The following is a 13,871-nucleotide window of genomic DNA, read 5'->3' as shown; positions in this document are numbered from 1 at the left end:
CCCAGCTCCAGGTCGAGCTGTTGTTCACCATCTTAGCTGTAGAGGGCAGTGTCACTGGCCCTCATGTGGGATCCGAACTGGGGCCCTGCTGCTCACAGCTGGCGTCCCAAACCAGCTTAACCAACGTGCCACTCGGCCAGCCCCAATTTGAATATTTTATTGCCCTACTAAAACAACTGTGCCTTACTGTTTTTGCCTACAGAATAAGTCTGAACTCCTTTTCCTAGCAAATAAAAGGCTGATTGTGGAAGTCTTTTAACTGCCATGCTGTTCTACCTCCAAACTTTGTACAAAGTCACAAACCCAGCCAAATGGTTTGGTTCACAGACCACTGAAACCACCACTCACACTCCTGTCTACAATCCTGCAATCCTGCTCACACCATCCCCCATGCCTAACAAGCCCGTCTCCATCATCTCCATTTACCTAAGTCCTACTTTTCCATCAAAGCCCAGTTCATTTATTTGGCAAACTCTCTCACAAATGCAAGTACATTTCTGGAAGAAGGATATTTTAAAACATTAACACAATTTGCACAGTAGCTTATAGTTACAGCTCTAAAGTCAATCTATCTAAAGATCTGAAACCCAGATTTACTACTTATAACCTTGGCCAAGTTACTTAAATCTTCTGAGCTTCCACACAGCACTTTTAAAAGACTAATATCTAATAGAATTTTTTAAAAGTTGTGAAAATTAAATTAAAATACATATAAAGTGCTGAGTACAGTTCTACAAATGTTAACTATTGTTGTTGCTTTTCTGTCCTCAAAAAGCTTATATTTTAACTCAAGTTGCACCCAAGTACTCATTGCATCAGCCTGACACCCATCTCAAAAAAGCTTGACAGAATTTATAATTCTGATATTTTCATTATCCTCAAGAAGAAAACTGAAAGATGGTGAATATTTATTCCTTTAAGATATAAAATCTACAATGATTTAGCCAGAAAATGAACTCAGGACATCTGCTTTCCAGAATATTTCTATACATGTTAAACCAGTGAAAGTGTCTGAATTAGACAATATCTGGAGAAAATGTATACCCTTTCTATAAAAGAGCTAAAAAAAAGCTACTTAAATTTGTAATGCAAAGAGGACAGATAAAATTAATTTTTAATAGAAAAAGTAGTTTATTTTCTTTAAATCAATCATTGAATGCAAGACAAAGATCATAAAATGACTAAAACTATGCCTGCTCTGAAGGAATTGATAACCTAGTTAAATAAGAATTCATATGGGTATAAAGTTCATCTATATTCATCAACAGAGGACATTATGGACTAGAAATTATAATTTTGAACTATATGTAGTATCTAACACACTATACTAATGTATATCTATTATATTTTTAAAAAATGGTAGGGGCTTTTTATTTTGGGCCCATGTTACCAACACTATAATAATTACCAATTGTAACTGACCTACTACAATCAATCTTTAACTGTAAGCATTCTGCAAGTAGCTTTCCCAAACTCAAACTACTGTGAATTAAACTATCAAACTATGGTTTATTAAGAATTGAAGAAAAGTGTTTACCATAAGATTCTAGTCATACCAATGAATTTATAGTATTTACTTTGATAACCAAAACCAAAATAGATTGCCAAATTTTAGCCTAGCTATAAGAGTAGCAATTTATTTTGAATTCCCCGTCCCCAAAACTAATTCATTTTTTAATTTAGAAATAGTTCAGCATAATTCTTTAACCCCCAATGAAATAGAAGACTCAGACACGGAACATAAATTGATACTAAAGCAATTAGTCAAAAGATGGTTGCGGAGTGGGATATTCACAAAGCCATCATCCCAAAGATTATACACTGAATTCAAACAGAATACGAACTGTTACAATGGTGACAATAGTCACCTCAACTAAGTGATCAAATTTAGCATCATTACTAACGGCACAATCAGTATTCCATGCCTCCTGATAGAATGTAATATGACGTACACCTATAAATTAATCTTCCCAAAGCTACTTAATCTAAATTTAATCAAGGCTTTATACCAAACTTCTAGTTTATAAGAAATTCGGAGAATCAAGTTAAGTATCACAATAAAACAATTGTTTTAAAATCATGAACAGAGAAAAATTACAATATAACAGCTTTGTTGACATGAACAGAGAAAAATTACAATATAACAGCTTTGTTGAACTGGTATCTTCAAAAAGTCAATGTCAGGGCTGGCCGAGTGGCTCAGTTGATTAAGAGCAGGAGCTATGAGCAATAGAGTCGCCGTTGGATTCCCACATGGGCCAGTGAGCTACCCAGAGCTGAACTGCCAACAGGTGGCAGGATGGCTCAGGTGGTGAGAGCATGTACTCCTAACAACAAGGTTGCCGGCTCGACTCCCACACTGGATGGTGGCTACGCCCACCCACAACTAAGATTGAACATGACATCTTGAGCTGAGCTGCCCTGAGCTGCCAACAGGCGGCCGGATGGCTCACTGGTTAGAGCGTTTGCTCTTAGCAACAAGATTTCTGGTATTTGACTCCCACATGGGATGGTGGGCTATGCGCATACGCAACTAAGATTGAACATGGCACCTTGAGCTGAGCGGCGGCGAGCTGCTGACGGGCAGCCGGATGGCAACTGGACTTGGAGCTGAGCTAGCTGCACCCTCCACAACTAAGATTGAAGGACAACTTGGCTGTTCCCCTTCCCCAATTCCCCAATAAAAATTTTTTTAAAAATCTAAAAAAAAAGTCTATGTCATATGAAAAAAACGTGAGCAGGAGTGCTCTAGATTAAAATAAATAAATAGATGTAGTGTGAGATACAATATGGGATTGGGGGTAATTGGAAGAATTTGTATAGGGACAGGCTATATGATTCTTTTCTGAAATGTTTTAATGTTATTGTGGTTATGTGGTTACTTTTATGAAATGAAGGCTGAAACTTAAGAATGAAGTATCATGATGTCTATAACTTACTTTCAAATGATTCAGTGCATATATATGATCAAATATTAACAGCTGTTGAATCTAAGAGGAAAACCTACACAGAATCACTGTATTATTCTTTCAATTTTTCTGTGTACTTAAAACTATTTATAATAAAAATTAAAAAAAAATAACTTGGAAAATTTCTTTAAGTTCATCTTTACCTTCTTCTTCCTGTTTATCACGGTCTAAGGGGAAAATTAAGTTAACTGTAGTTCTGTGTAGTTAGGCTCAGACCCCAGCAGAGATGGGGGTTGATCCAAATTCTTTACACATTAGCTATACAACTCTAATCAAACAAGGAAATTTTCAGAATTTTAACCTAAAAATATTACGGGTATAATACCATGTCACATGACAAGTACTTAACAAATGCCTTTCCTTTCTCCCATCAAACCCAAATATTTTATTTCCTATGCTGCTGTGGCTGAATGCACAATGACTTCACAAGTAATCTGCTTCACTTAGCTGTTATTGGAGGGGGGGGCGGGTGTTAGCTTACTTATTCACTTTTCTGATACTAAACAGATATTTGTACACCCATGTTCATAGCAGCATTATTCATAATAGCCAAAAGGCAGAAGAACCCAAGTATGGGATGAACGGATAAACAAAATGTGGCATATACATACAATGGAACATTATTCAGCCTTAAAAAGGAAATTATGAGAGGCCAGCCGAGTGGCTCAATTGGTTAAGAGCTCGCTCAAGATTGCGAGCTCTGAGCAAAAGCAGTTCAAGTCCTGGCCCGAGGTGAGCTGCCACTGAGCTGCCAACAGGTGGCAAGATGGCTCAGCTTAAAAAAAAAAAAAGGAAATTATGACACATACTGCAACATGGATGAACCTTAAAGACATTAGGTCAAGTGAAATAAGCTTGTCACAAAAGGACAAATGCTTTATAATTCCACTCATATGAGGTACTTTAGAGTAGTCAAATTCATAAAGACAGAAAGTAGAATGATGGTTACCAAGGGCGTGGGGAGGAGGGGCATGTAGAAAAAGGGGAGTTATTCTTTCATGGCTATGGAGCATCAGTTTGGGAAGATAATAAAAGTTCTGGAGATGAACAGTGGTGATGGTTGCACAACAATGTACTTAATTCCACTAAACTACACAGCTATGATAGTAAGTAAATTTTATGTTATGTGTATTTTGTCATAAATGTAAAACAAATTTTTTATAAAGAGTTAACCTACAGGCCGGCAGAGGGGTACAATGGTTAAGAACTGGCTCAGGAGGACGCCAGAGGGCCCCGGTTCGGATCCCACATATGAGGGCCAGTGACACTGCCCTCTACAGCTAAGATGCTGAACAACAGCTCAACCTGGAGCTGGGCTGCCGTGAGTCACCGGCGACGGCGTAGGCTGCAGCCCCTGCTGCAGTGGGTTGCCATGGGCTACCGTGTGTAGCCAGCAGCCACCATGAGCGGCCGTCCAGAAGCCAACGACTGATCTGCCTCGCCTGGGAAGAGCGCAATGATGGTGCCAACTTGGGCCAGTGAAGCAATGTCCTCCACAACTAGACTGAAGAACAAAAAGGACAGCAACTTATCTGTTCCCCTTCCCCCAATTCCCCAGTGCTGTTCCCATCCCCCAACTCCCCAATAAAAATCTTTAAAAAAAAAAAGAGTTAACCTCCAAAATATATAAGCACATCTATTCCAGAAGAGATATATCAAATGGTTAATGATAGTTTGGGAGTGGGGGAGAACTTCACTCTTTAAAGTACACACATGTGTTGTTGAAATTTTATAAGCATTATTAGTTCTGTAATGGAAAAAAATTTCAATTCCCCCTTATTCTGGCGTGAAATAATATATGTTGGACATATGCTTTAAAATACTAGAGCAAAGAATAAAAATAAGTGGAGGGGCAGAAATTAAACACGAATTGTAAAATGTTGATAACTGCTGAAGAAGGATAATGGGTAAACCCAAAACTTATTATGTTGTTCTGATTTCTTTTATATTACTTAAAACTTTTCATGATAAAAAAGTTAAATATTTTCAATCTACCATTCAAGAAAAAATATGTACAACATTAACTTTAATGAACTTCAAACAAGTTATAAAAAATATTAGTTAAGTTGGTAAGAATGTACTTTTATTATCGATTCTCCTTAATCACACACAAGAAGATTTTACATAAGCCATAATATTTCACAATTCTTTTTGTTCTAATACAAATTAAATATCATTATTTCTTCAAATTCTATTTTAGGTAGTTTATCCATTATTTGAAAGTTTAATTCGTTTGAGGATGGTGAAAAATTAATAACTTTAAACCTCTGAAATATAAATTTCTTTATATTTCATACCTATGTCCCTGATACCAGGATACCAATTGGAAAACTGTACAGGTTATATGTATCTATAAATTCAGTGAAACTAAATGTCTCTAATGTGTTAAATAGAAAAAAAGGGTTAGGAACTAATATCCCTTATGAATGCCAACAATATGCCAGGTTCATATAATTGCAATCATGCTGTGAAAAAGGTATCCCTATGTAACAGATAAATATAGGCTCAAAAAGACTGAGTGACTTCACCAATGTCAGACAAATAGAAACAAATCAAAATAACATTTAAGATCTCTTCTTAAAAAACATACCCAAACATTAAGAAGAAAAAGAAACAAACAGGAATTACTTCTTTGATATAGGTAAAGAAACACTGTAACTCCAACCTGAAATACAATGTATAAAGACAGAATGCTGATGGTGAAATAGTAAGTGACTTAGCATAATGGAAGGTTAAAGTATAATGGAAGGTTAAAGTTAAGTCCCTACAGAAAGAGATAATGACAAACAATCCTATTTACTCCAGAAAGGCTTAGAAGCTGGAGGCGCTGGGATAGGCAAGCGGGGAGAACCAACCCTCCCCCTTCCTTCAACACACGCACAAGCACACGCACACACAGTCCTAAGAGAATGAGAGGTACGGTCTCCAGCAAAACGGAAGCAGTGCGGCTCCAGGCTCAGAAGCATCCCACACAGGAGTGAAATATTGATATGAAAACAGGGAGACTAAGTGAAACTTTATCAACTGAATGGTGGGACTTGTAGCTTGCTTCCCCCACCCAGCACTAGAACCCTGCCATCTAAACTCATTACCTGTGCCAATCTCCTCTCTTCATTATTCCACTTATGGGCAGAAAAATGAAGGACCTTTACCTGAAGAAAATGAAAGCCTTTTAGCCACCACCCAGAGAAAAGAAATAAAGGTAAAAACATGAGAGTTCATTAGTCACTAAGCCATGCTCATGCATGCCCAGTGAGCTTCCTACACTTTTGGAACTTTCTCTTGAATATGAAGGAAGTGCTAAGGATCACAAAGATCTGAAGAAAGCCTCCTAAAGAACGAAAACAAACAGAAAAAAAAAAATTATAGGAACCAAAACCAATGCAGGGAACACAAGAACATGTCAAAGACGAGATAACAGAAGATGCTGCAACCATGAAAAAAGGAACAAGATGCTATAAATACAGGAACAATGAACAAGAGCTCATAAAACATTTTTTAAAAAGATACCTGAAATTTTAAAATTCAGTGCAAGCGTTCAAATCTCCCAAATAGCAAAACAAAAGACAACTTTCTGGAGATCAAATTTCGCAACAGCAACATTGGAAGCCAGGCAATAAGGGAACACCTCCAAACTTTTGAGGGAAAATGATTTCCAATATAGAAATCTCTCAACAGCCAGTCAAGTATGGGGTAAAAAATAAAATCCCAAAAAAATTTCCATTCACTCTTTCTCAGTAATAGTAGAGAAAAGCAACATGAAGGAACAAACCAAAAGGAAGGCATGGGATCTAGAAAAGGGTCTCAATAAAAGTGAAAGAAATGCCCAGAATATCAGCTAAGGGAAGTCCCAAGATGACAGCTTTGCAGCAGGCCTAACAGGAAACAATCCAGACTAAAGCAGGAAGGAGAGCTACAGAAGGGATAGATGACTACAGGAACAAGTGGAACCGATAAGTTTATGTGACAGATCTGACCATGTGGAAAATTGTGCTGAAAACCATTTTATGGAGCTGCTGGAGGATACAGAAAGACTTTGCCAAACAAAACTAACCAAATGAAAAAACAAGATATGGAAAATAAAAGGTTACACAAGAAAATGAAATCACAGTAAACTATGACAAATATTTGGTCATAATGAGGAAAACTAAATACAAATTTAACCTAAAATTGTGGAATAATATTAGAAAGATGGGGGAAAGTCTAGTTTGAAAATCTTTGAACATCTATCACTTTAAAAGCACTGATATTTACATACTTCAATTTATTCATTTCTAAGAAAAGCCTCTATTGTCATTAAATTCTGTAACTACACTTTCAAGGCAAAAATTCAGTGAAATGTTCTGGTTTGCCTTGGGATACATCACAGGGTTACTCTAAGGAGAAAAAAGCTAATAAATGCAAAGCAAAAACACTAACAAAAGTTAGATCTATGAAAGTTGTATTGGTTACTGGTATCAGCTAAAGCACTCTGCTATCTAATGAAGTGTTTGTTCTGTTGTTTGATATAACTCTAAATGTTGGATGCCTTCAGTACATGTCCCATTTTTACCTTCCACACTTACCAATTCAGTAATTTATCAGTCCTACAGGAAAATGGGCTGTGAACTCTTCGGTATACTACCTCTGTAAGCACCAAAGCCTCGACATTTTCTAGTTTTAAAAATCCAAAATGTTTTGCATGTTTTCTTTTTATAAGAAACACATTTAATTTTTACTTGATGACTCAGGCTATCACACAAGTCAGCTACAGCACTATGCCTAAATGGCCTCAGAGGTTTTAGGTGTGTAAGGCATCAGCCCTTACACAATGGACCTAGACTGGTATGTTTTTGTAATTCTCTTGTTCATCACTCTTCACTTTCAAATCTACTGTCAATGATCCTTCCTCTGTCTGAATTAAACCACCTTTTAATTTGTTATAGGGATAAAAAAACAAATTATCATGCTTCTGATTCAACATTTACTAAATGACCTGCCAAGCCCTTTTATACACACTTCCATTTAATATAATTTGTGTTAGAATGGTAGCCAATGCAAAAATTTAGCGGTTCTTACTAAAGATTTTTTTTTAAAAACTACTACAAATAAATATTAAGCTTAATTGCTTAGTGGAGTTGGGAGGCTAGATCTTTTGGAATTCTTTTTTGTTTTTTGAAGGAAAGCTCTATCTTCCTTGCTTAGGTGTCTTTACAACTAACTTCCGATTCTGATTCAGGTTGTTCAATCAATGAACTATGAAATAATTGAGGGGCGTCACTGAACTGTCCTATGTGCTATCCTGTGAACTATCCAATTGAGAGCAACACTAAAAAGAGATGTATATATACCTAAAGCAATAGACACTTGGTTATCCAGTCACTAAGATTTTTACAAAAAGTTTAAAGAATTGTACTATAAATTAGGACTTTTATATTTGCAATTATATCTATATTGAATTTTACCTTTGTAAAGTAAGATCAAGTATGTGATCTTACTGTTTTAATACCACTGTTAAGAATCTCCTTAATTAAAACAGAACCTCAATTCAGTTAAACCTGAACTTTAGAAGATATGAGTACTCCCTAAATTAAAAGGGAAAGATTTTTACCATTAAATTTACCATCAAGACACTGAAAGAATCCTTCTCTTTGATTTTCAGTTTTTTCTTAATAGCAGCGTTTCTGTCAAAAAATGAAAGTCTTACAAATGTTAACATCTAGTCACTAAAAACGACCTAAATAGGTCATGGAAAAACATCTTCCCCACATCTTAATGTAAAGCTTTCACTGCTTATATTCAGGCTTAATAATGTAAGCCGTAGCCTTCAAAAGGAGGGTTCTAAATGTAACTTAAAGACTAGAAAATTTTTTCTTTAATAGCCATTTCACTTTAAGGGCCATTTATGTGCTCCATATTTTACGTCAGAATTGTTAAATACTTATTTTCAACCGTTCCATACACTGGCAACGTTATGCCTAGGTTCACTTCCTCATTCAAATAACTTAGAAAAACAAATACACTGTTTACACATCACAAATAAGGCTGATATCGAGCTGCAAATGCAGACTTCCAGGCATTATAACTTTTAAATGTTACCATTAAAGCAAAATCCTAACCACCAGACTAACGGTAGTACAAATTCCATCCTCAAAACCACTTTCCTAGAAGCATCACTCTCCAGAGCTGAGAGATCCTTTACCTTGTGCCAAAGTACCTGATGGCTATACTTAGATGTCAAAGCTTTGCTACAGGCAAAAAAACATCAAGGAAGAAGTAACCGTTGCTACCTACTCATGTATATTATTTTTAAAAACTGTGAAGATACATTCTAATTCAAATATACAGAGAATTTTTCATGATCTAAGCTACCATTAGAACAATGCTAAAACCACTTGAGATTTCATTTTCCTTTAAAAACGAAAATACTTGGACAGTACTGTGTATCAATGTATATTTATAATAAAGATCATTATGTGCTTTAAGCTTTTGATCACACAGAGATCTAATTTTCAACCAGTCTCCATATTGTACCACTGTCAGACCCTTGTGTATTAATAGCTAAATAGGTAGGACCATCTACTTTACAGAAATACTTTCTGAAAATTATATGACTAGCTTACATTTTAAAACTGTCTAGCCGTGTCTGAACAGGACGCTCAAGAATTTGCCTTTTTCTGATGCTAAAACATTTTGCAGCTACTCGATCAGGCCAAAAAATGTCAAAGCTCCAGATTTTATCGTTTGCTGCAGGAAAAAAAGAATATGGCTGAAAATTCTTTCTGAAGGGTGGTATTTCAAACAGGACCATCAAAACACTTCAAGACTAAGGAGCGGAAAGGAGGGAGGAGGCAGGGTACCTTATGAAATAGCACACTTCGAGCCCTGCACACTACCTCATTTCCCTAATAGGGATGAAAAGCTCAGGCCTCTGGTAGCTTCCAGCTGACGCCAATGCTCTCCACACCCCTTTTTTTGACAGGGTTTTCTGGCGCTAGAGCTTGTCACAAATATGAATTCCACGATCGAGTCTAAAAGGTCTAATACTCAAGCGTCTTTTACAAGACCAAACCCTCCCATCTCCCTCCGTAGCCGAAAGCACTGAGGCGGGTCCTCTAGACGGAATTCCACAAATCCTGCAGCGCATTAACTGGGAGGCAGAAACGATATAGAAAATAAGAGTTTCGGCCATTCCCCTTGCTGCGACCGAAATTACAGGCTCCATTTCCTGTACCCATGGGAACTGCAAAATCGCCTGCAGAGAACCGGACGCTTCCCGCCCCCTTCCAGGCTGGCGCACGCGGCCCCCGCGCGCCCCCGGCCGGGCCCCGCGGGCGCGAGCGGGCGGCGGGGGCCGGGGCGCCCTCCCTTCCCCCCTCCGGGCGCCGGCACTCACCTCGCGACAGCGGCTTCACCTCCCCGTTCTCCTCCCGGGCGGCCCCGCCGGCCTCGCCCACCCCACCGAGGCCGTGCCTCCTCCCTTCCTTCTCTCGCTTCTCCTTGGGTCTGCGCGGCTTGGCGCTGGCCGAGGAGGCGGTGGCCGGCAGCAGGAGACGGTGAGGCTGAGCGTGCAGCAGCGTAGGAGGGACCAGCAGTTTGCGCTGCACCGGCTGAGACGAGGAAGCCGAGGCTGAGGAGGGAACGGCCGTGCTAGCGGAGAAAGAGAAACTGCTCCGAGCAGAAGAGGAGGAAGCGGCAGACAGAGCGGCGAAGCTCCAAGACGCGGGGCTGCCATAGCTCTGAGGCGAAGGTGCCGCGGGCGGCTGCAGCTGCCTGCTGTTCCCGCCGCTGCCCCCTTCTCCGTTCAGTCTCCGCGGCGTCTTCTTCTCCTCAGTCCGCACCTTCTTGGCGGACAGAGGACCCATTGGGTCCCGGGAGACGGGCTGCAACTTGCCAAACGGTTCTTTCTCCGAGACGGCGGCGGTGGCGACAGCAGCGCAGTGCACTGAGCTCGGCGGTTCCGCCATTTTGCGCTCCTGTTGTATTTACTCTCCTCCGCTCCCGGGCTCCGAGCAGGGGCGGGCCCTCCGCGAGGGGCTGGGGAAGGGTGGGGCGTCCGGGCCACCGGCCGGGCCTTCCATTGGGCAAGCCATGCTGAGGGATCCCTCTAGAAGCCAATCAAAGGCGCGAATCTCGAGCCGAAGAGGCGGGATCATCAAGTCGACCCGCTTTGGAGGTCACAGCTCCGCGGGGTGCGGCTAGTGGCCCAGAGAGCTGCTAGAGGCGGGTCTTGCAGTTGTCGCCAGTGTGAACTCGGGTGGCTCGTGATTGTCGGGGAAGAACACCCACTCCGGACCCCAAAATCTTCCCCGGCCCAGGTCGCGCTCGTCTCTGCCTGGATGACTTTGTCTTGTATCACTTTTTCATCATTTTTCTCTTGGTTCCCTTTGGTTCCTTCCTGCCTCTTCGCGCCCAAAAAGCAGAGTTTCTCAGATTCTCAGCTCAGAGGAGAAAATTTTACCGGGAATTAGGTCTTTCCTTCTTGGCAGTAGTCGATTAATGGGAGGGACTAAAACAAAAAATCACTTGGTGTTTTGACAAGATTTGTTACTGTTGCTGAAATCAACTGTTAATACTTTGAGGGATATAACTTCCTGCAAACCTAGAACTTTCGGATTACTTCTGAGCCTGAAGGTAAGAGTCTCCCTGGAGAATATTTCTTAACTTTTGTGATTCGACCCTTAAAGATTTTAATTTTATTATAATTCTTATAACTCAGCCTCATCAAGCAAAATCCGTTAACGATATTTATAAATGTTTGAAAAGCAAGGTGGTTTTTTTTTAAGTGTCTGTATTTTAGCTTTTAATTAGCAACGTGAGTGTTGGATGTTTTGTAAGCGTGTGTTTTGATTTCTAGCTTAGACGATAAGGAATTTGCGATGGGTTACAGTAATACGGTTGTAACCAAAAGCGAGGAGCACGATTTTAATGTAACTCTAAAGTTTCACATGAGATCAAAAAGTAAAAGGAATAGACGTAAAAATAAAAACATTAAAATCAGATGACCCTTTGGAGGATGTTTTGAGTCCTTTAAAGGAGCCCTAAATTGCCTTTAACTTTCCAGGATTACTAATACTTATTTGTGACCTATGAAGTTGGATTTTGTCCCCTGCCCCTTTTTTATTGTGTTTTAGTTGGTTTTTTTTTGGTTGGGCGGAAATCGGGGGTAGAATATTTTGGAGTCAAAATTTAATGTTTGTTTATGGACTTGTATTTTTTGTTTGTTTTGTTTTTGTTGTTTTTTAGGTTCCTCAAATTCTTTAAGTAATGAAAGTATTTACTTCCAGCAAGTGAAAACTGTAGTTGGCATTGACTGGCAGCAGATGTCTTCATGAAAAGTAGCACTGGTGGAAGAATAGACAGAGAGGATAGGACTAGAAATCATCTGCTACTAACTACTTATGTGGCCTAAGGGTGCTTCATCTATCAGAATCTATTTTATTTAAGTGAGTAAATTTGATTACATGATCATTAAGGTCCCTTTCCATGCTTTAAACTTCTGCCTTTCGTATTTTAAAAGCTTTTCAAAATATCACTGAAACTATTACAATTAAAATAACTTCTTGATGAATTACAGAATTGTACACTTGAAGCCTATGTAATTTTACTAACCATTGTCACCCTAATAAATTTAATTTAAAAAATTAAAATAGCCCTTAATTGTTGACCCCCCCCCCGATATAGAAAATGCTTCTTATATATGTTAATGTAGTGCCTAGAAACTTGTATCACGTATTCTTTCATCTCCCACACAGATGTCTGGAAAATCTGACTACATAGGGCCCAGCTAAAGTCTCACCAGCATGAGTTTGTTACTTTTTGCACTATACTGTTTTATACTATTACACACTCTTTTATCAGGCTAGATTCTAAATTTGCAGAGGCTGGGCAAAAATGTGGCTATGGAGGCTCACATACCATGTATCTATAAATATTTAAGTTATAAATCAAGATTATAAAAAAAATACTACTGTACTACCTTGACAAATCTACTTAAATAATAATTCGGAAGGCCAGGTTTAAATTTCAAATTATCAGACCTCTAGAGTTGTCTGACTTGACCTCATTCTCTTCCCATTCCCAAGTTCTTCACCCTTCACACACCAAAAGGCACCATACATGTATTCACTTGATATGGCCAAGCTATGTTCACACCTTCATCCCATGCAAATAGTGATGTATAATCAGCAACTGGATCTGCCCTCAGCTCTAGCCAGTATAAAAGAGGAGTGCAGGTGCTGGGCAGGTATGGTCCTTTAACCATTTGCAGCAGAAGGAGGGTCCTTACCCAGGCCTAAGGGCAGTACCGTTATAAAACATACCCAATTATCTGTTTTCTCCCCCATGTAGTCAGCCATTCCCTTTCAGCTAGATCATTCCTAACAACATTGAACTAGAAGAGAATTCCCACCCGTATCACCAATTCCTACTGGCTTCATCTCTACTGGCACTAAAACCATCCACTTCCCTCCATGTCCTCTGTTGGGACTCCATTCCAAGTACCAGTTCCTCTCACCTGAATGACAACACTAGCCTTTTTTTCTTGACTCCTTGTATTCTAATTTTCTCAAACCCGTTCTCCATTCTACCCAGAATGCTCTTTTCAAAACTTAAATCAGGGCTGGCCGAGCGGCGTGTTGGTTAGGAGTTGACTTGGGACGCCAGCTCTGAGTAGCAGGGCCCCGGTTCGGATCCCACATGAGGGACATTGTTGCACCCTCTACAGCTAAGATGGTGAACAACAGCTTGATCTGGAGCTGGGCTGCCATGAGTCGCCGGAAATGGCATATGCTGCAGCCCCTGCTGCAGTGGGCTGCCATAAGCTAACGTGAGTGGCTGGCCGCCAGCGTGAGCAGCCGGCAGCCAGTGTGAGTTGTCAAGAGCCGCTGTGAGCAGCCATCCAGTGACTGTTGACTGATCTGC

At 39.7% G+C, this 13,871-nt stretch overlaps 1 protein-coding gene across 3 annotated transcripts in view; it reads right to left on the bottom strand.

Moving 5' to 3' along the window:
* RSBN1L (round spermatid basic protein 1 like) overlaps positions 1 to 10,940 on the bottom strand; it is a 67,919-nt gene extending 56,979 nt beyond the window's left edge. For all 3 annotated transcript variants that reach the window (XM_019655135.1, XM_019655132.1, XM_019655134.1), the window contains exon 1: positions 10,345 to 10,940. In XM_019655135.1, the coding sequence (XP_019510680.1) occupies positions 10,345 to 10,915 (571 nt within the window). In that variant the 5' untranslated portion in view covers positions 10,916 to 10,940. The remainder of the gene's footprint in view (positions 1 to 10,344) is intronic.
* Positions 10,941 to 13,871: the final 2,931 nt, after the last annotated feature.

The sequence above is a fragment of the Hipposideros armiger genome, unplaced genomic scaffold (genome assembly GCF_001890085.2).
Source record: "Hipposideros armiger isolate ML-2016 unplaced genomic scaffold, ASM189008v1 scaffold_236, whole genome shotgun sequence".
NCBI lineage: Eukaryota > Metazoa > Chordata > Mammalia > Chiroptera > Hipposideridae > Hipposideros > Hipposideros armiger.
This window is presented reverse-complemented; position numbering and strand designations above follow the sequence as displayed.